General features: G+C 50.7%; 1 protein-coding gene across 2 annotated transcripts; it reads right to left on the bottom strand.

Moving 5' to 3' along the window:
* Positions 1-260: 260 nt before the first annotated feature.
* LOC5512185 (RING finger protein 121) lies at positions 261-23,359 on the bottom strand. Of its 2 annotated transcripts, XM_001632448.3 has the most exons (9): positions 23,287-23,359; positions 22,975-23,036; positions 21,876-22,017; positions 19,602-19,756; positions 18,931-19,159; positions 18,505-18,641; positions 18,053-18,154; positions 17,205-17,289; positions 261-572 (listed from the first exon to the last, which is right to left on the bottom strand). In XM_001632448.3, exons 1-9 carry the CDS (start codon positions 23,314-23,316, stop codon positions 552-554), a joined length of 963 nt encoding a protein of 320 aa, XP_001632498.3. In that variant the 5' UTR covers positions 23,317-23,359; the 3' UTR covers positions 261-551. The 2 variants fall into 2 exon arrangements, with proteins under 2 accessions (XP_001632498.3, XP_032237441.2); XM_032381550.2 differs by lacking the exon at positions 261-572 and having other exon boundaries at positions 16,925-17,289.

Raw genomic sequence — 23,359 nt, 5'->3', positions numbered from 1 at the left:
CAAGGTGCTTGTATAGACAACTACAAACCTGGACAAGGTGCTTGAATAGACAACTACAAACCTGGACAAGGTGCTTGAATAGACAACTACAAACCTGGACAAGGTGCTTGAATAGACAACTACAAACCTGGACAAGGTGCTTGAATAGATAACTACAAACCTGGACAAGGTGCTTGAATAGACAACTACAAACCTACTCGTATATTATTTTATACCATCACTGACGTTACATTATATTATCAAAACACCCGTCATTAGAGTCTCATTCAGGAAGTATTAGTGTATTTTTGCTTTTATTTCAGTTTCATACGAGCGTTTTCCTCCTGGAATCAGTTGGGCGTAAAATCGGCAGGTCAAATCTTCATCTCGGTGCATTACAAGGAGTAGCCTAGGCCTTTTCAGTACTCCAGACCAAGCCCTTGTGCCCTGAGGAAACGCAGTTTTTCTTATGGTAGAGGAGTAGCAGTCGTTATGCGTGTCTGCCGCGCACGGGAATCGATCTATATCGTTGTCGCGGTCCTTAGTGCTGAAGGAGTACCCTCGCCGGTACGTCAGCGAGTCCCCGGCATTCCCTATAAACATAACGCCCAAACTTAACATTAATTTGTGCTGAGCTCCAATTTCTTTGTGCCCCACGTCAAACTGTGTTAAAAAATCGCAAAATCTTTGGGCGTACAATGGGAGAGCCCCATGTTTTAAAATCATTAGACCCCCCTCACTCGCAATATTTTCCTTCTTCCAATATTCGAATGGTTGGTATTTTTCCGGATCGAGTTCTCACCATAATGGCTACACTAAAATCTATCGAAAACTATACGTCACACACCCACATGTAATGAGATTATTATTTCATGTCACACACCCACATGTAATGACATTATTATTTCATGTCACACACCCACATGTAATGACATTATTATTTCATGTCACAAACCCACATGTAATGACATTATTATTTCATGTCACACACCCACATGTAACAACATCATTATTTCATGTCACACACCCACATGTAATGACATTATTATTTCATGTCACACACCCACATGTAATGACATTATTATTTCATGTCACACACCCACATGTAATGACATTATTATTTCATGTCACGGGGGGGGGGGGACTGGGGGGTTTCATAGAAACGAGTGGGAGGCGCGGATCGCCCCTCCGGGCCTCCCAGCCCCGTCTTAGGCTTGGGAGGCGCGAATCCCCCCTCCGACCCCCCAGCCCCACTCCAGGCTGGGGACTTTCAGTGACACCGAAGCGCGTTTCGCGTAGATTAATAATTGCTGGTTATTAATCTACGTCGGTACCACTTCGCGTAGATGGGTAAATCAACGCAAAACACACTCCGCGTAGATACGTAATTAGCAATGGTTAGCAATCATTAATCTATGTCGGGGACGCCAGCGCCTTGTGCTAGGACCTGAGGGCCGTGAAAACGAGGAACGTGGATTGGGCCGCCAACCTACGGAGCGCGGAACAACCGTTTTTCGGCCGTAAATTCAAAGCCGTTGGCGTGGCGTTTAAACCTGAGTTTTACTCGAACACCTCGCTCCCGAACTCCTCGCGAATTTTGCAGCCTCTTTTTCATCTTTTCGCGTGTCTCCAGGGAGGGTCCTTTCCTGCTTTTTTTCTCACGCTTTGCGAGGCCGTGTCGAGCTCTGATAGCGGCCTTGAGCGCGTAGTATCTCTCTTGTTCCTGAAGTATTAGCCGAAACTCTTCGTCTGAGATATGCCCGTCCTGCAGAGCCTTAGAGACCAGCTCGCTGATCGAGTTTTTCTTACTCTCCGCTAAAACCATCGTGTCTTCGTGTTTAGCCACCTTGCTCGTAAGACCCCTAGAGACTACCCCCGCGCCCGCGCCCACGACACCGACCAACCCATCGACCCCTGCCAGCGGACCGCCGATCAGAACCCCTATTCCACTCAAAGAGACCCCCACCCCGGCGCTGGAAAGCGCCCCTGCAGCGATGCCGGATGCCACAGACACAGCATGGGTAACGGCAAAGGTGCGCTTATACTTCTTCCGCACCTGTCGATGATGCGTTATCTCGTTGTCTAGAACCGCCGAGTGTCACATATTTTCTGGAGTCGGAAGCTTTGCACGTCGCCGCCGATGCTTGCCGGAGTGGTAGGCGTCATGTGCGTACCCTTCGGGGGGCAGACGCTGGGAAGCGAGGGATATATGGCACCGCTGCTAACGTCGCTGTTTGCCATGCTTGTTATGTCGGACCTAGGTTAGCTCTAATACGAGGCGGACGGGCTTGCCCTTAAAGTCCACCCGTCTACCGCGGTCATCCCTGATTCATATTTGGATACTCGAGACAAACTCAGAGGAAGATGCTGCGGCACAAACGGGGACGTCGGGTCCATAGACGACTTTCTCGTGCGGCCTCCCGCGGGTTTCTAGGCAAGCGAGTATGTTTGAAAGTTCGCCTAAGGCGAGGCATTACGTGCGGTCTACGATATCGCAGCAGATGTAGAGTGCGTCTATCTACGGCAAAGCCACCTTAAGCGCCCCCCCCCCCAAGGGCAGTGCGAGGCCCCGCTCCCCCAACTGACCGTCTTTAGCCTCTAAGCCAAATAGTGCGCAAAATTCGGCATTCAGGGACGCAACGCCATTGGACACGAGCGCGATCTTCCCGGTGAGGGGATCCAGCTTCGCGGTCAGAATCTTGCTTTCAGCGCGGTTGATCATTTCCACGATGGACTCGGCCGTGTGGTGCCCGGCTGGCAGAGTAGCGATGGGCGGGAGGGAGGCTATAGTCGTTATCTGATGCTCCCGTTCGGGGTTATACCAGCTGTTAAACAGCGAGCACTGCCGGAGCGCCACAAAGCGTGGGCGCCTTATCGGCCGCTCGAAGAAGAGCGTCTGTTCGCCTTTGGTGAGCACAGTATGTAGGACCACCATTGTGTTGAACATAGCCCGCCTTCGTGTTTAATAGGGCTGAGCATGGATTGGGAAGGCTGGCGGATGCTGAACGAGGAGGCGATTCCCCGAAGGGAGGTGAAAGAGACGAAGAAGGCGGCAACTGTGGCGGGAGCCTCTATAGCCGAACATATCAAACACGCTATAGCCGAACAAGTCAAACGCGCAAAACCCGGTTTCCCTAGGTCTCTGACCCTCGCGCAAAAGCTGCTCTACGCCGTGCCCGCGACCCCCGTGGAGAGCACGGCCTCAGAAATCACCCCACTACTCACGCAGCTAGAGATACACGTTGCTGAGGACAAATCATTCACGACTAGGGTCCGAGACATATTCAAAGAGACAGTAGTCACGCACAAGTCCGCCAAGGAGTCTCGCCGGTGGCTATCGGAGCCTTCCTATGGGTACTGGCCACAGCAACTCAACTTTGCGGTCTGGTGCGCAACCGCCGGATGCGAGGCGTCCCTAACAGACCCCGCTTTCCCCACGCTCCCCTCTGTCATCAGGGGATTTCTAAGGTTTCACGTCTACTTTACCACCCGGAGGATACTCTACGAGCTCGGCGCCCCCCTGCCCGGCGACAGCCCGGTCACGCAAAAAGGTAACCCCTACAAGAAGGCCGCTTTCGAGCGTCTATGTATAGAGTTCGGTTTGCCGCGTAAGCCGGACTTCCGATGGAAAGGCGGGCGGGACCACGGGCTAGGCGATGTGTTTGTGTTCTACCCGGGGGAGGGGTATCGCAACGTGCACGTGATCCGTGGCTACGACACGGCGGCGGACGAGTACCCAAGCCACCTCAATCTGTTTAGCGACGAAGGTGGGACGTACAATAGTGGGAAGCAGGTGGGTTACATACGCAACGACGACCACGGGGGCGTGCAATATAGCTGGTTTGCGCCTCCCAAAGGTGAGGGGCTGACAAAAGCAGGGCTGGGAAGACTCGATCGCTCGGTCGAGGCGTTCGTCTACACAGTGCTTGGCGCGCAGGTAAACGTCCGTTCCTCTATCGCGGGGGCAGGCGGGCCGGCCATGAAGGCGCAGGCGGAGTTCACGAAGCTTCTTGAAGACGCGATCATAGAAAACGACATCGCTCAAAGCGTGCAAAGGTACCAGTTAGCCGTGCAGGAGGCCAAGGTGAGACTGAGTCTTGCGGTCGCACCAGGAGTGTGGCTGATGCCGAGCGATCTGGTGATAAACACGCAAAGCGTCGTGGGCTACAACAATAAACTGCAGAAAGCCACAGACTCCATGACGCTCGGCGCAAACGCGATCAACACCGAGACAAAGCCAGTCGGTGCTCATAACATGGCCGGTGGGCATGCAGCACGTGACTGATCCGGGGATCGACCGCGTGCCGTTCCGGCGGCGAAGCAAGGCTTCCGCCCCTGCGAAAGTGCACGCAGAGGTCGCGGCGCCCGCCCCCACGCTGCGCATAGCATAGCATATGCACGCTGCGCATAGCATGACTGCCGCCGGAGCGGCAAGCGCACGAAGTTCGCGAAGAGGAGAGAGACCTGCCGAGCGACTTTAACTTTAATTAACTTTTAATTAGGATAATTGCCCCTAGCAAGCTAATCCGGCAATGAGCGGTCGACGACCAAAAAAAAAAAAAAAAAAAAAAAAGGCTGACTACAACATAATAATAAATAATACATAAATAAACAGTACAATCAAGTAATAAGAATGATACACAAAAACACATTAAAAACAAATAAATAAAGCATACGATCATTGCAGGATTAGCTCGCTAGGCAAGGCCGCACGAAATTGTGTTACAGTTGATATATTGTTAAAGCATGATTGAGACAGTGAGTTCCAAACTGGAACAGATCTTACATAGAACGAAAACTTGTAACAATTTACTGCTGGTGTTGGATGGTCAAACTGGAAACAATGTCGGGCACTAGTCCTAGTAGCATAATTGAAGTGTCTCAGCTTAATGTCAGTGGGAAAGTCAATGTTTACGTGATGAAAATTAACATTGTAAAATAAAGAAATATCATTTACCACTCTACGATTTTGTAACGATTGCCATCCTAGTTGGGCAATCATGTTTGAAACACTACTATCTCTACGATAATTGTTTGTGACAAAGCGGGCAGCGCGGCGTTGAATTGACTCGACACAGTTGATGTCCTTTTGAGTGTGTGGAGACCACGCTGGGGAGGCATATTCAGCTACAGGGCGCACAAGACTAATGTAGGCTTTCTCCTTGACCTCAGCGGGACATGATGATAAGTTCCTCTGGAGAATGTTTAGTACCCTGTTCGCTTTCTTCTTGATCTCGTCACACTGTTTGGACCAGTTAAGACTGGGCGTGATGTAAATGCCTAAGTACTTTTGAAACCGCACACCTTCCAGAACAGAACCACATAATGTGTAGGAACCTTGAAATGGGAAGCGCTTCAAAGTGATCGACATCACGTAGCATTTTTTAGGGGCGAATGACATCTGCCACCGTTTCACAATGTTTCACAATGTTTCACAATGGCCGCGATCGTCGTCGCTACGGCCAACCCGATAGCGGTGACGGTAAAGCCGTGCTTTTTGAAGATGGTTTTGATGCGCTCTCTTAGCGGCTTTTGGTTCTCGAGCTCTCGGTTTTCGCGTTCTAGTTCGTCGATCTCGGATAGCCTCTCCTCGTTGCGCTTACGGGCCTCTTGGCGGCGACTCTCTGACGTGTTAGGGTCGTCGATGGTCTCCCTGTCTGTGGCTACCACCCCTTGCAGCTCTTGGACTCGTTCTGTGTTCTCCTGGATGACCGCGTCTATCTCTGCCGCGGACCCCATCGCCAGCTTGAAGCCTTTCAGCCTTGCAACGTCCTGTCGAACGCCCCCGTCCTCATTGAACAGCTGTCTTGGTTTAGTCCAACCTCCTTTGTCGAGGTTGCGAAGCTGTATTAGCGTCTTTTCCCTCCGGTCTGACTGGAACCGTATCAGATTCTCGTTAAGGCCTGGGTATTCCTCCCTGAGGGACTGGAGACCGAGTCTTGTCGCTGCACCCTCTGTGATGAACGAGGTTTCAGCGGTCGTTTGCGTTGCGCGTAGCCATGCTATGCGCAGCATGCATACGCGATGACGTGTTCGTCATTGGGATCGACTCCCCATCGTCGGGGTCAAACGGGATAAGGGGCGTCGTCTCGTCGTCCCCCGGTCCGCGATCGGCGGACGCACCCTTCAAGGTATCGTCAATGTCGACGTCAACATCACCCATGATGCGTGCGCATAACTCGTGCTATGCTATATTAGACATGTCTAACAGTCCGCACCATAGCCACGCGGCTTCGTACTTTATGTATACATACGCATACGATATATAATATACGTAATAGGGATGTCAGTCAGCGATAAACTTGACCCCCAACGAACACCCAGAACTCCTCTGGGGTTGAAAGCCGAAAGAACTGTTCACCGGGTCACTCTCAACCCGTCGATGGCCTCCCCAGGCGAGACGCTATATGTGGCGGTCCCAAAGCTATCGGAAGGCGTCACGCTCGTGCCTGGCTCCTTGAGGGTCGGTTTCGATCTCTCCATCTCAGGCCAAGCAAATAATACCGTCGTGAACAAAATCGAAATCTCGTGAGCCGCCTGAAAATCACGTTTGCAGGAGAAACGCTCCAGGACACCAACCGCTACGACGTCTTCAAGACGTATGAGGAGCTTTACCTGTCCAAGGTCGAGAGAGAGGACCGCCTGAAGCAGGGAATACAGTCAGAAAACATGCGCAAGCTTCGCTCAAAGGCTGGCGATAAAGCGACTAGTAACGCCAAGGAGAACGCTCTAAACGCCGCCCACGGGGCGAGGTACACAGTCCCGCTAGACCATTCTCTGCTGACGGACCACGGCGTACTGTACCCAAGGGCCCTCTCCGAGGCGCTGCTCTTCGAGATCACGCTCGCAACGGTTGACCAGGTAGTAGTCGGAAGCGATGCTACCAAGTTATCCTATTGCGTCAACAATCTAGAGCTGGAATACGAAAGCCTGAGGGACGACAACCTCGCCCGGTCTGCAGCCGCCGCCTACCAAAACGGCACAACGTTCTTCTACGAGCAAGTGAACCTTCACAAGACCTTCGTGATTAGCAAAGGAACGGACAGCATAATCAACGAGAGTGTCAACCTGCCGCGAAGGTCTATGAGTGGTCTGCTGCTCCTTTTTGTGGAGCCATACACGGCAGGGGCTCGCGACATCAAGAGCGTTCGCGTTACAATCGACGGCATGCCAAACAAGGTCTTCAGCCATTGGCTAAGCCCCACGGATTTCTGGAGGGAGGCGAAAAGGCGGTTCGTCCGCCCCTCCCCGGGGGGGGCACAGCGGAGCGCCTGCCGCCTCGGCAATCGGCCCCGAGTCGTTCTATGGCGATGACAAGTTTGCTCTGTGGATCGACCTTCGAACGACGGACGACAGTGCTATCCATGGGGGTGGTCTCCGATAGGTCAACAACCGCGACGGTGTGCACCTCGAGATAAAATGCACGGCAAGCGGCACGGGTACCGTAAACTGTCACGTGTTTGTGGTGGCCGACGCCCAAATGAACCTTATGAACGGACAGCTAGAGTCCATACAATACTGAGCACAGACACCGAAACGTGTTTCTGCGCGAAGCGTTGCGGCAGCGCGGTATGGAACCAAAAAACATCCCATTTAACGCTCTCATCGTGGGCCCGACGTCATGCGGGAAGACCCGATTCATAGTGGACCGGCTGCGCGGCCCTTTCCGGGGCAAGTTTGACTACATCGTACTCATGTGCCCTACCTTTGTCTACAACAAAACATACGACGGCTTCGGCGAGGGCGATAATCGTCTGTTTGTCATCGCACCTGAGGCGGGTCAGATCGACATACTGCTGAGGTTTGTCTCCGCTCTCTTCGAAGGCACTCATACGCAAATCATACCCGACGACTGTGAGGCCTCGAAAGACGTAAAGAGGCGCTCTGACCAGCTCGTCAACTTGGCGTTCAGCGCGCGCCACGTGGGTATTAGCGTGTGGGTGATCACGCAGCAGCTCACCAGCATCACGAAGCCGTTCCGTGAGAACATCGCGGCCTTGGTGGTCTTCTATACCCCGAGCAAGGCGGACATGAAAGCTATCCTGCATGACTACGGCGCGGAGCTCTCAGAAGAGAAGATGAAGGAGTACATGAAGGCCCTCAAGACGAAAAAGTTTTCGAAGTTAGAGTTTTGCTTGCGTCACCCTTATACCATCGCCCTAGTTGAACGGTAAGCGCAGTAAACCACCGCCCACGTATGCCCTAGGGCATAACGCATTGATCACACGTGTTGCACCTTAGCCATGGCAGGGGGGTGCATGATGAGCGACGAATACTTTGAGAGTCTTCTTGAGGGGGGCGCCGCCGGCCTCCCGGCCGTCGATTAGTTGGGCTACTCGACGCAGCCTGCCGGAACGGCAACCGGAGGTGAGCAAACTGAGATAGCAGACGCGAGGGAGAAACTCGCGATTCTCGTAGCCTCGGGGAAGTCGAGAGAAATGGTAGGCAAGGCCCTGAATCACGACGACGTCAAACGCATGAGCGCTGAGGAGGTGAGGAAGTACGAGAAGCGATACGAGACCGCTCTAGCCAGCCGGACTACAGACGCCCTGGCAGACTTTCTGAAGCTTACGACCAAGCTAGTAGGCATGGCGCTGCCGATAGACAGTGTGGTCGATCTTCACAATGACCTAGTGTCCGACTACATCCTCAACAACGAGCTCCGCACATTGTGCGGAAGCCTGTCCCTACGCTGCGGTCGTTTGATGGCTTTAGCCGCGGGGCGTTACACGTAGCACGTCATGTGAACACCGCCGGAACGGCAAGCGCTGACACGCGGTGGTAACAAGAGTTAGCAGTCGCGGACCCACCAGTGGTTTGCCCGCAAACGCACAGTGGCGAGTCTGCCATCCCAGAGCAGACGTTCATTTGAAAGTTTGCCACTTCTTCAGCAACGAATAGTTGCATCACAAATGGAGGAACCTCAAGGAAGTACTAGTGCCCAGCGCCCCTTCTGGTCAGCGGAACCTGACAAACAAGCTGCGGAACAAGCTGCTCATGAACCTGCACGTACGCCTTCGGCGTTGGCGGAGAGAATCACGAGCCCCGAACCACCCGCGACCCGACCTAAACACCCTGGACGAGTCGAAGCCGGAAGGCTTGGCAAAGTGGAACCGAATTAACAGAGCGAAGGAAGAGCCACTTCGTGTCGTGCAACACGTTGAGTCGCCGGTCGCTGGCGAGTCACAGGGACTCGAGGGCTTGCGCGCGCGCCGAAGGTGCCTTCGGCACGCCTTCGGTGCACACACCAGTCCCGGAAAGCAGCTCTGCTTGGTCGGCTAGTTCGGTTATCGGGGTCGCTGGTCTTCTAGTGTCATTGATCGGTCTCTACACACGTAGGCGGGAGCTAGCTGTCGCGTTCACTCGTACACCAGCTGTTAAACAGCGAGCTACCGATCCGCATGCTACCGAAGGTACCGACGACGTGACTCCGCCCGCAAGGCCGCCGCTGGCGGCCGCACAGCAGACCAAGGATCGACCGCTTGCCGTTCCGGCGACAGCGCTTCGCGCTCCCGGACAATGCAAATCTCGGCTGTTAGCCATGAAGTAAGCAGACATTTAGACACGAGGGCCCCACCCATATCCGCACGTCCGTGCATCGCAATGTCGACGACGCAGCAGAGCAAGATTACAAAGACCATCACCGACGCCGAAGTCATAACCGAACGCCATGAACTACGCAAAAATGACTGCCGCCGTTGCAGGTGCTGTCGCTTTGAAGGGTTACCTCGAGGACCAGAAGATCCTGCCCATGTAGTAGTGTACTGTGGCACACTACTACATGTGTAGGCCATGTATTAGACTCGTGTTCACGTACACACAGCACGTGAAGTGTGCGCACGTGAAACGTAAACACACTACTCGATGGCCTCTATCGCGATTTTGGTTGGCGCCGCCGTCCTAAACGCGACTGCATTTGTTGGTGGCAACTACCTCGCAAAGTTCCTGTCGATCGATGAGAGTCCTGCCTTAGCTGAGGAGAGGCACGACAAGGCCCTGGAGAAATACCAACAAGACTATGGACGCTACCAACAGCGGCGACAAAAAATCCTCGATTGGCAAGCTCAAAGTCGCGAGAGAGGGTCCCTCGCAAAGCAAAACTTCACCGACACTGACTACGCGCTCAAACTCTGCAACCAGTCCCGGCCAAAACAATCCCTGGGATCGATGCGGGCTCCTGAGCTGTCCGACTACTACATCCCCAGCAAAACGCAGAAAAACGCCGAGTTGGCGTACATTGGAGCCGGCGCTCTCGCCATTGGCTACACAGCTAGCCGCTTGCTGTGATGCAGCTGCCGTTCCAGCGCTGCGTCTAGGCGGCCTTTTTCCATACTTCGCGTATACGTATACGTATACGTATAAGATGATTGCAGACCAGCTGTGGAGTGCTATGCACGATGTAGCAGCCGCTGCTAAGCGAGTGATACCGAAAGTGCGGTCGATGGGTGGGTGACACCGAAGGTGTCGTAGCTTTGGTGACATTGCTAACCGAAGCCACGACACCGAAGGTGTCGTAGCTGTGGCGCGCAGACAGGGAGTGCGCTAAGAGGTTCGCCAATGCCGTTCTCCGAGGGCCTACCGACCTCAGAAAGACCGCCTCGGCACTACCCGAGCAGACGGCAACCGCCTGTTGGAGACTGATACACCTGTTGCAATGTATCGCGATACATTGTTGCCGACACGTAATGGCGGCGAAGCGCATGTCCGACGAAGAACTCGATGCGTTCCTTCGTCCTATATACTACGCCAGAGGTGGCTTCCAGGGAGTGACCGCTCTGCATGCCAAACTTCCCAAGGGATCAGCCTCCATAGATCGAGTGCGCAAGTGGGTAAGCTCGCAGCCCGTCGGGGGCTACACACAGACACCCCCTCCTCCGACTACCTACGCCCACTTCTCGGAGGAGCAGATACCAAACCGTATCCACCAGTCGGACCTGCTATTCTTGCCAACCGACCGCGGGTACAAGTATGCCCTGACTGTCGTTGACGTTGCTTCACGATATAAAGCCGCCCGCCCACTGAGGACTAAGAGCGCGGCCGTCGTCTCCCGCGAACTCGCTGAAATCTATGCAGAGGGACCTCTCACATGGCCTAAAGTCCTCATGGTTGATGACGGCAAGGAGGTCAAGGGTGCTACCACAAAGCTCCTAACAGACCACGGGGCTGAGGTCCGACGGGCTGAGCCAGGGCACCACAGGAGCCAAGCTTTCGCCGAAGTCTTTCCATCGCTGGCTGGCACAGCGCCTATTTCGTGCGCAGTACTCGAAGGAGCTTGCATCCGGCGAGACAAACCGCGAGTGGGTTACTGCTTTGCCAATCGTCATCTCGGACAAAAACGCAACGAAGGCTCGCATGACTGGCTTTGCCCTAAAGACGCCATAAAGCTAAGGCGCGTGCCGCTCAAAGCCGAAAAGCCGAAAAGCCCCCCTTAGAGGTCCCCTTAGAGGTCGGAACGGAGGTGTACATCGTCGTAAACGAGGAAGACCTTCAGGACAAGGGCCGACGGCGAGCGACGGACCCGTGGTGGACAAGCAAGGCATACCCAATACTAAAGACGGTCATGGAGCCCGGACAGCCAGTGTTGTATTACACGGCGTACTCTAAGCACGGCTTTACGCGTTCGCAGTTGCGTAGCGTGGCGCTAGCGTGACGCTAGCGCCACGCTAGCGCGATCAGCGCTTGTGCCTTCTATTGCAGCTGAGGCACGTGAGTCTGGCATTCCACTTGTAGTGACCCTGACTGTCGTCCAGCCGGTCGATACTGAAGCATTGGGGATGACTCTTGGTGTCCCCCAGAAGCAGAAGCTGAGTGCCACAGACAGTGCACTTCTTTTCCGCGTCAACAATCATGCCGGGTACGTGGTCTACCGTCAGAACGTGGTGCGGTCCCGTGTACTTTGTGCGACCCTTTTGCCTGTCGTCTATAGCGTATCGCTTGATTCGCGCTATAATGAGCTCTTCACTGGGCGTAGCCTGCAGTCCTGTGGGAACCAAGGCACCGGGGGTGTTATCGGGGGGGATCACGCGGACTATCTGGTTGGCGCGCCGCACGCTCGAGATGCCGGTGTATACAGCATTCGTGATTCAGCCCTCTAAGCTGTGGTCTATGATAAACAAACGTCTTGGAGTCTGGATAGTTTTGCCCTGCACCCGGTGGACTGTCCCCCAGCCTGCGTATTTCCACTCGAGGGGAAGCCCGTTAAGGACCGCGTCGAGAGGAACCTCGACTACCGTGCCTTTGTACGCGTCGACCTTCTCACCCCTTTTGCCTGGCACGGGCACCGGCCGCCCTTGCTTGCGATAACGATGCGCGACGCTAGGATCGGGGTCAAAGCGGATGGTCGCTAGCAATCGGGGGTAGTTTTTCCTGTGGTGCTCTACCAATCGCTGCTGAACGAGAGCCCCCATCTTGTTGGTCGAGCACACCCACATATCGCTTGGGTGGGCCTGCTCGATCGCCACGTCGAACGCCACCCCATCCCACTCCTCTCGAAACACCTCAAGCTGTTGGGAATCTGGCTGACACCAAATCCGGCCCTTTATGTCGTGGAGCCTGGAGGAGGGCGCGGCAGAGCCGCAGTCGCATGTACTGTACGGCTTTCCGCAGTCTTCACACAGGCAGCGGTAGTCGGACTCGAACCAGCGGATGTTCCCTTGTGCCCACTCCTTGAGCATATCGTGAGGCCCCTCTTTATCTTCCCAGGGCGGGACCTGCCCATAGTCGCAACAACACACTACCTGACACGGCCGCGTGGCGAGATACCCTAGGATGGCGCGAAGCACTTTAGTCTGTACCTTACAGCACTCGTCAATGATGATTTCTTCTGCGAGACGGTCGAGTTTGTGCCCCAGCTCGGAAGGTCTCCACTCCTCTATCGGCTTCTCCGCTGGTATGCAGAGGTAGTGGTGGTAGGTTTGAGCCTTCACCGCGAGGCGCGGGTTGTTGCGATGGTCGTGGGCGAGGTCGTTCTCGGGGGTGAGCACCACAACGTTGCGGCCGCGGAAAATGCTCACCGCCCACTCGGTCTTCCCCGATCCTCCTTGGCCGGCTAGATACATCTTTGCAGAAGTTGCGGCCACTAGATCGCACGGCAGACTCGGCGCAGTGCTTGGCTCCCTAGCCAAGCTCCCCGACTTCTTCGGACCCCAAGCCGCTTCGGGTCGCCACTCGTACCCAGGCTCCTTGTGGCGCCACTCTCCATACCTCGGATTTCGCTCCACGAGCTTTACACCACTGGGCACTGCCTTTGTATGTATATGGCATCTGTGCACACTCGGAGGACGTCTTCGCGAGGGATCCGCCTCAACATGCGTCGCAACGCTACGTTTGTGTACGCCAAGACGAAGGCCCTGATGTGGTACCATTGTGAGCGCCGGACACCGTCTTTGTATTGGATCAGATGAGCCCCGTCGGCACGCTCGAAGTTAAGTAAGTGGTCGGTGCCCGCAAGGAGGTTCGTCAGATACGTGGCTTCTTCACGGTCGAGGACTCGTCGCCATGGCGAGCGCACTTGCTTACGAAACGGACGGCGGGATCTCGACCCTCAGGGTACTGCGAGTCTTCGCCGCCGGGGCGGCACGCGATGGAGTGGGGGAACTTGATGGAGTCCTTTTTTCCGACGCTATACAACACCTCCCTCGCCGTGGCCATGACGAGGTCACCCGAGTCTAACAGGTCCTTGAGCTCTGGCGTGGTGATCCAGCCCTCGTTTTGCTCCAAGTGCTACCCCACCCTCCCGGAAGTGTAGGGGTGGCAGGCCTCAGAGAACTCCCACTCGGTCAGCTGAATGGCCCCGGTTAGTTGAAGAACCTCGCTCAATGGCCGTCCCACAACATCCGCGATACGATACACGTTCGTAGGGAAGCCGTATTTCCGTACCAAATCAATGGCGTCCGACGCGCCGCCGAAGACACTGTCCTCGCATCCTAGGTACGCCGCACGCATGTCGATGTGCACATGAGGCTACGCCCCTAAGTTTTCCTTGCTATTCCACACTTTGGACTCAACCTGCGCCGCTCGCCAGACGTCCCTGTATCTAAGAGGCTTTGGCCTGATGTTCTCTCTTTGGGTCCACTTCTTGAAGCGATACCCTATTGCACCGCCCATCGAGTGCGTAGCTTCGGTGTACTCTTTGAAGGCTGGGTGGTCATCAGGGAGCCATTGAGGATCATATCCAGTCTCGTCTGTAAACGCCCTGACTATCGTCCATCCGTCTTGTCTTGATCGGTACAGTTTGCCTTCGTGCGTGACTATGACACGCCCACACAGCCAGATCCTCGTGCTTCTAGGGATCGCCCTGTTTATAAAGCGAATGAGCACCTCTCGCACTTTTGCCTCGCGCGTTTTTGTGGCGGCACCGGTAGCGCGAGGCGCTGCCTTCTCCTGACATAACGAACGAAGCTCCCCCTCAGCCTCGAAGTCTAGGCCGTGGACGCTCGCGATCGCAGGTGTTTCAGTCGGAAGCTCCGCCCAGGCGTGGTTATTGTGGCAAGGGATAGTGACCCTCGTCTTAGTCTTGTACTTCCCCGAGTCCCACAGGACGTTACCCAGGGCGTCCACGGCTACTAGCTTTACCTCGAGCTTCTTTTCCATCTCAAAGAGGTCTTCTTTGGTGCATCCCGTAGTGGCCAGCTTCTTGTCAAATCGCTCGAGGATCTTGCCTCGTGTCTTGGTTAGACCAAGGGAGAGCGAGGTGCCGCGATTCCTCAAGAAGTCGGCAACATAGCTCACAATACAGTTAGCGAAGGCGTCGCCCCCCTCTCGCTCAAACATTGGCCCAGGCTCACCATTTTGCTCAGGTAAAGGGCGAAGCTCGTATCTCACGTAGACGAGGTACTCTCGTCCTTTCTCCCAAATACCCGCATCGATGCCTTCCAGGGCACCGACTGCGATTTGGCCCCCTCTTTTGACTAACGACCCACCGATCTTGTGCTCCGAGCGCCCTTCCTCCTCTGTGATTGGCGCCAATGGCTCTGCGGGGGCCTTACCAAAGACCGTAAAGAGTCTGTAACGCCGGTCGGGGTCCACCATCTCAAGCACCGGTGGCAACACTGCGTTTGCCCGCAGAGACTCCCGCTCGTGCGAGGCCCGACCACACCGAGCCATTGTCATTAATATCAGGCCCCCGCATAACTGCTTTGGAACAATGCTTTAGAGCAATGACACCTGCTCCACCAAGAACTTGTATCTCCTGGTAAACACCGGCGCTTATGTCTCGGCCCCGAAGAGTGGCTTCCACGCTTGGGAACCGAAGATGGGCGCCCCCGACGAAGAGAGAATAGTACTTCTCGGGTCTAAGCTCTCTGGGCCCTTTTGCCGCCGTCCCGGCAGCAAAGGGTCGAACTCGCGCCAGACTTCCTCTGTCCACACTTTCGCCGGTACGAGCGGCTTAAGCAGCCTGTGTTTGACATCGTCGGGGATGTCCTCGTCCAGGATGTTCTGGACCAGCCCTGCCAGTACGGCGGGCGCCTTTTTGTCACGCATGCTATTGAGAACCTCTTCTATGTAAGCGTCCATGTTTGGGCACACCTTGTGCCACCCAGTCTCTAACTGCCCGTATCACAACCGGCGGGACGAGTGTTTGGGTATACCTTGTGCCACCCAGTCTCTAATTGCCCGTATCACAGCCGGCGGGACAAGTGTTTGGGTATGCCTGTGCAACCCAGTCCCTAATCGCCCGTGAAGCGGGCCGCGGTGTCAGAAAGGACGAGCGTTTGGGTATGCCTTGTGCCACCCAGTCTCTAATTGCCCGTAACGCGGGCTGCGATGTCAGACAGGACGAGTGCGAACCATCCCCGAGCGCGCCTCTCGACGCCACGCATCCTCTGCCCTTCACGATTCGCTCCGCAGGGGCGGCACAACCGCGTCTCCGACTGAGTCCCTATGCCGCAGATCCTGCACGGCACGGGGCTGCCCTTACGGAGCCTTTGGAGGTGCACCTTGCAGTAGGTGTCCATGCACCTCTGGCCGCACGTGTTTGCGTGGCCGACCTTTAGCCACCCGCAATAATCTTTTCCGCACTTCATCCTTTGAACGCTCGGTATACCACAGGACAGACGGAGGTGTAATTGCAAGTCCTTGGGGGTTCGAACTGCATTATTGGAAAAATATAACTGTGATACTTCATAACAGCTTTATTTATTAGAGTGCGAGTCAGAAAGTTCTAAAAAACGTATGTCATGAAGTACCAAGCTCAATTATCCAAGATGGCGGCTCGACTCAAACACGAAATTAGATCTGAAATGCTTGGCTGGAAACTTTCAGTAACAACCGAGGGGAAAGAGGAGGTTGCCTTTGTAGATGGTGTTTTTAAAGAGTTCGATCACCTCTCTGAAACTGTATTTCGGAAACAGGAGGCTTCTGTGGCAAACAAGGACTGCCGTAAAATCGTAGACCTGTGGCCTATGATCGAGCGTTCGATAAAACGAAATACATGATGGTATTTATCGCCGCATTCGTTCGAATCCCTCAATGGCATCGCCCTATTATTGCTGCTTTAGCAGAGAAATCCCGAGAGAAGTTCGAAGTCATGAAAACAAGCATAATTGAACGACCAAACTGGGGGATTGGGAGCAATTCAAGCGCGTGGGGGGTCGGAGGGGGGGGATTCGCGCCTCACACTCGTTTCTATGAAACCCCCCAGGCCCCTCCTGTCACACATGACATGTTTTGGAGGGACAATTTTTTGCCCCATGACACAAACAAACAAAAACACGAAAGAAAGCAAAACAGAAACATGACGCAACTACAAGAGGTCATCTTCAAGAGGTTCCTTCTAATTCTCTTTAGCTTTTAGCGCTGGCAAGTTTAGAATTAATATTTTCTTGGTAGCCATAGGTGACGATATCAAAGGACGAAATATTTAAAAAAAAATGAGTGATACCAACATTGCTCTTCGTAAAATACCTTGATACCCTAATAATCCTCACTAAATCTCCAAAAACAGTTACACTTAAAAGTCAGGTTTATTATACAGACTTGTGTTTACTATCTTAGACAGTTCTCAGGGTTTTGAACAAGCCTCCATCTCTTTATTATACCCCCTCCCCAGAAAAAACCCTTCTACATAACATTGTCGCTCTACAGTATTTTGAGATGCTGCATTATACACTTTTCTATTTGAGTGCACTAGCACCAGTGTGTATATTATATTTCAGATAATTTGATTAAAATTGTTGATCTATATAATGTCATTCTAAACCAAGAATATATATAATAATCTGTACAGTGACGATGATCACAGGTTGCCATACGACGAGGTAGCGCAGCCAGTCTAGCAACTGACCAAACAGTACGTGGGGCCGCTCCCATCTGAAGCACACAGTTAAGAAAATGGCAAACAAATGTAGTAGGAAAGAAAGTGAATGGATGGTTACTTGAGATCTTTGTAGTAATGCAACCTAATAAGTACCACATAAATCACAGAGACAGCATGCTCGAAGATCCAGCATTCTTTGCAGGCGCTACCAAAGGTCGGGAGCCCCCGCAAAGGATGCTGGATCTTTGAGCATAAGAGACAGTCGTCATAAGCTTGCAGTGATGTATTTGGTAGTTCCGTGTAATGGAGGTTGTTTTGCAGTTGAATACAAAAAGTACCTTCACCTACAGCTAGTACACCACTTTCCTGGAACACTAAAAGACCATTCTTGGAAACCCGGGGGTATTTCGAAATACCCCTGTGTTTTTGAGGATGCCAAAAGACTATTGGCAATTTCTTACTCAAGTTCATAGGAAGGGGGGGGGGAGAAAAACTACAGCAATGGACTAGCACCCCTCTTTCTTGTCTAGCCTCCTTCCATTAGAATTAATGAACAACCCCTAAACCTTTCGTGCTCATTGCCATCAACCCAATATACATTAGCAATCAACACTAAGCCACCAAACTCCAGTTGCTCCAAACATATTCCTTTCACCAAGCACTTAGCTAAGGATTGATGTACCAAATCTCAGACATTTATGACCAGATGCAATCTCTCAGCTAATTGGGAACAACAAGCCACAACCGTGTATAAAAGCCATCAATTTGAACAAGTAAAGATCCTGTTTTATATGTTCTTTGGCAAGTAAAGGATACGGGTTGCAAAACATCCGTTTGAGGTCAACCTTCTCCTTGCAGTATGGACAAGTCTGTTTCTTGCCGACTATACACCAGCCACGGATACAGAACTCGTGGAAGCTTGAACAAAGTTAAGGCTTGCAAAAGAGACAGAGTGGAGGAAATTTAGCAATTGTACATTGGCTAACAGATACTTGGTTGGTGCAGTTCAATCCTCTTGTAGTTCCCGAGCCTCTCACCACAGGGTACCCTGTTCCAGATTTACTTTCTCCAGCCCCCTACCCCCAAAGCTGTGTTCCATGGTCGGAAATGAGTCGTATGGAGGCTGCCATGATCATGCTTTCTACTTTACCAAGTTGTTTCTTAATTCAGAATTTTAGCTAAAAGGAAGGTGAACAGCTTCCCAAATAACTGTGAGAAGGGCCCACCCTTGGCCTATGTGATCCCTAACAAATATGCTGTAAGGATACACATGTCCGCATGACAGCTTGTATGTCTTCTCCGGCATCTCATCTTCATCAACAGTATTTATAATCAGGTGTTGACCACAGACTGCACAGATGTTTGTCTCTAAACTTCTGCTTGGGAGTCCTGTTGTGCTGTAGTACTAAACACAATGTGATGATACATTAAATCCTTGCAACAAAACATTAAGGACAATTTAGAGGCCTAAAAAGGCCCAGGCAGTGGATTGTCAAGATCAATGATCAACGTAGGCTACTCTTCTTTTATGCTAAAAATTTATGTAAAAAACATCAACAATAACAACAACAATAATAAGCTAAACATCTTTCACCAACAGAACAACAGAAGGCCCTTAACAATTACAGACTACCTCTAAAACCAATCTCACACTGGCTACACACATATTCTAGATCTATATCTTTTCAACTTACTCCAATTTTTGAAGCCATCTTGTCTGAGCATATTTCAGCAAAGTCTCTTCCAAGCACACCATAGTAGAGTCCATAAAACATGACAACAATACCAAACTCCATGGAGGTTTCTGGTCTAACCATAAACATGAGGTTGAGCCCAAGTAGAGTAAACATGATTACTAGATAGCCGGCGATGCCCAGTGCATAGGTCACCTTGTGAACAGAGTAGAACCACTTGTAAACAAGTCTGGAATGCAACAATGTACAAAGTACTGTAGATGCAAACACAAATTACCCTTCTTAACGAATGTATTCTCTATATATTATGTACACTAGCAAAGTGCATAAAAAATAACAGCCAGTTATTCAGTGGTAGAAGTGACTGTGATGATATGATGAAAGCTTACTAGATTTAGTTGTAATGTTTATGGCAGTAAAAACAGATCCTAAACAGTTAGACAGAATTTGCTTTTCCTCAGTATTTTTCATAGGGAGTTCATAGCTACTATGGGTTTACCTCAAGCAATTTTATTCTAAATTTAATTTAATTTTTATTTATTTCAATTGTGGTACAATACATAGTAAGTAAGTGTTTTCTTAAACCTTAAAACCCATAGATTGATCAAGCCCTTTTTTTCAAACCCCTGACTTTTTCCTTCCCCATTCTTTTTCACCAATAACAAAGCTACCTTGGGGTTGTTGTGGATACAGGTTGCCTGGTGGCTTTGTATACAATAAAAGCAGTAGCTAATGAGAAGACGGTCCATACTGCCATCATCCGCCAGTAGTGAAGCTTGACATTAAAGTAGACAGGAATAAGCCACATACCAACCAAGGTGACAGTCTGAAGAACAACAAAACACGGGAATAAGCCACATACCAACCAAGGTGACAGTCTGAAGAACAACAAAACACGGGAATAAGCCACATACCAACCAAGGTGACAGTCTGAAGAAAAACAAAACACGGGAATAAGCCACACACCAACCAAGGTGACAGTCTGAAGAACAACAAAACACGGGAATAAGCCACACACCAACCAAGGTGACAGTCTGAAGAAAAACAAAACACGGGAATAAGCCACATACCAACCAAGGTGACAGTCTGAAGAACAACAAAACACGGGAATAAGCCACATACCAACCAAGGTGACAGTCTGAAGAACAACAAAACACGGGAATAAGCCACATACCAACCAAGGTGACAGTCTGAAGAAAAACAAAACACGGGAATAAGCCACACACCAACCAAGGTGACAGTCTGAAGAACAACAAAACACGGGAATAAGCCACATACCAACCAAGGTGACAGTCTGAAGAACAACAAAACACGGGAATAAGCCACACACCAACCAAGGTGACAGTCTGAAGAACAACAAAACACGGGAATAAGCCACACACCAACCAAGGTGACAGTCTGAAGAAAAAAAAACACAGGAATAAGCCACACACCAACCAAGGTGACAGTCTGAAGAAAAACAAAACACGGGAATAAGCCACACACCAACCAAGGTGACAGTCTGAAGAAAAACAAAACATGGGAATAAGCCACACACCAACCAAGGTGACAGTCTGAAGAAAAACAAAACACGGGAATAAGCCACACACCAACCAAGGTGACAGTCTGAAGAAAAACAAAACATGGGAATAAGCCACACACCAACCAAAGTGACAGTCTGAAGAACAACAAAACACGGGAATAAGCCACACACCAACCAAGGTGACAGTCTGAAGAACAACAAAACACGGGAATAAGCCACATACCAACCAAGGTGACAGTCTGAAGAACAACAAAACACGGGAATAAGCCACATACCAACCAAGGTGACAGTCTGAAGAACAACAAAACACTGGAATAAGCCACACACCAACCAAGGTGACAGTCTGAAGAACAACAAAACACGGGAATAAGCCACACACCAACCAAGGTGACAGTCTGAAGAAAAACAAAACACGGGAATAAGCCACACACCAACCAAGGTGACAGTCTGAAGAAAAACAAAACATGGGAATAAGCCACACACCAACCAAAGTGACAGTCTGAAGAACAACAAAACACGGGAATAAGCCACACACCAACCAAGGTGACAGTCTGAAGAACAACAAAACACGGGAATAAGCCACATACCAACCAAGGTGACAGTCTGAAGAACAACAAAACACGGGAATAAGCCACATACCAACCAAGGTGACAGTCTGAAGAACAACAAAACACTGGAATAAGCCACACACCAACCAAGGTGACAGTCTGAAGAAAAACAAAACACGGGAATAGGCCACACACCAACCAAGGTGACAGTCTGAAGAACAACAAAACACTGGAATAAGCCACACACCAACCAAGGTGACAGTCTGAAGAAAAAAAAAACACGGGAATAAGCCACACACCAACCAAGGTGACAGTCTGAAGAAAAACAAAACACGGGAATAGGCCACACACCAACCAAGGTGACAGTCTGAAGAAAAAAAAAACACGGGAATAAGCCACACACCAACCAAGGTGACAGTCTGAAGAAAAACAAAACACGGGAATAGGCCACACACCAACCAAGGTGACAGTCTGAAGAACAACAAAAACACAGGAATAAGCCACACACCAACCAAGGTGACAGTCTGAAGAAAAACAAAACAAAACACTCCTTCAATTTCAGTGATCCTGAACTTTTGGCTATCATAGTTGGTTCAGATATGTACTTTTTGCACAAAGCTAGGAAACAGGAAATAAACACACAACAGCACATTATGCACTATTTTCAATCACCTTAAAATCTGGAGATTTTTTATTAAATTCAGGAGACCAGAGAACTATTTACTGTCCCTTTTCACAAGAACACATTTTGCATAAAATCTGAAAGAGGTTAATAATTCTAGAATATCAAATGACTCTCTAGCACTGAAATTTAAATATTAAAAATCTGTCAAAATGATATTTGAGATAATGATCAAATTTGAATGTTCCATTACCTGATAAGATTTGAAATGCATCTTCTTCCATTTGACGAGAACAATCTGTGCAACGATAAGGGTGGCAAACAAGATGAGAACCATCTCCATGTGCATGGCCTCGTGGCCCTTGTGTTTAGCGTGTAGCTTTTCATGCTCAATCCTGCAAGGCCACAGCAAATGATTATTAGATTCCCAGCACAGTACAGGAGGGGAAGACCCAGGAGCAAAATGATCATTAGATTCCCAGCACACTACAAGATCAAAATGATCATTAGATTCCTGCAAGGCCACAGCAAAAGATCATTAGATTCCCAGCACAGTACAGGAGAGGAAGACCCAGGAGCAAAATGATCATTAGATTCCCAGCACAGTACAGGAGGGGAAGACCCAGGAGCAAAATGATCTTTAGATTCCCAGCACAGTACAGGAGGGGAAGACCCAGGAGCAAAATGATCATTAGATTCCCAGCACAGTACAGGAGGGGAAGACCCAGGAGCAAAATGATCTTTAGATTCCCAGCACTGTACGGGAGGGGAAGACTTCAGATACAGGGTGGACCCAGGAGCAAAATGATCATTAGATTCCAAGCACTGTACGGGAGGGGAAGACTTTAGATACAGGGGTTGACCCAGGAGCAAAATGATCATTAGATTCCCAGCACAGTACAGGAGGAGAAGACTTCAGATACAGGGTGGACCCAGAGCCAATTAGCCAAAAAATTTCTCAAGAAAAAACTTAATCAAGCTCGCAGTCTCAAGTTCTCACAGAAATATTATTGACTTGTGATGACTATTTGGACATTTCGCAAATAAGTAAGGCAATCAAACCTACTTACTAAATAGATTTCAATTAAAATATACACTATGTGTTCAAATAAAGATGTTATTATGTATGCCTTTCATTGTGTTTCACAACACAAAGAACATTATTTTTTAACTCAATACAGCACATGTCTGGTTCCTGGTTGATCAGATCTTAGCTCAACAGCAACCTCCTACCATAGCTTTCATATAACTAATGCAAAAACAGATTAACCGCTGAGTATAAGATTTTATAAGATATGATGGGGGGTATATATGTACTATTAGTTGGATAGCTCAAATAAAATGAGATTTACCGCCAGAGTTCTTCTTTGCTGAGCTTTCTGTGTATCGTGACACTGTCGTTTACTTGATGTGCCTGGGAATAACAAAATACCAACACAAACTAGTTAAAAACGTTTTCCGCATAAACAATTACTCCAAATGATGCCACATAAACAACATGAATTGAGGAACGAATGTCGATATATTTCGAATGAATGCAATAATTTGTAAGGGTATCGTAATAGAAAAGAAAAGGAGGGAAAGAAAACATCGACACAAGGATAATATTGCAGTCTAAAACAAGTTCAGATGAGAATGGTGCGTAGAAATGATTCGTGAGTCACCTTCTCCAAGTCATGGTGGAAATCCGCCATCTTGAAAACTCCAATGAGCCGCGGTTGCCTGGGGCGAGCGGCC

The sequence above is a fragment of the Nematostella vectensis genome, chromosome 10 (genome assembly GCF_932526225.1).
Source record: "Nematostella vectensis chromosome 10, jaNemVect1.1, whole genome shotgun sequence".
In the NCBI taxonomy this organism is placed as follows: Eukaryota; Metazoa; Cnidaria; class Anthozoa; order Actiniaria; family Edwardsiidae; genus Nematostella; species Nematostella vectensis.
Note: the sequence above shows the minus strand (reverse complement) of the source record. Positions and strands in the feature narration are given on the sequence as shown.

Coding starts and splice junctions, on each gene's coding strand:
- LOC5512185 (XM_032381550.2), bottom strand. CDS start 23,316: ATGGCGGATTTCCACCATGACTTGGAGAAG. Junction 23,037..23,286: donor TCCACCATGACTTGGAGAAG/GTGACTCACGAA, acceptor TGTTATTCCCAG/GCACATCAAGTAAACGACAG. Junction 19,757..21,875: donor TGCATTTCAAATCTTATCAG/GTAATGGAACAT, acceptor GTTGTTCTTCAG/ACTGTCACCTTGGTTGGTAT.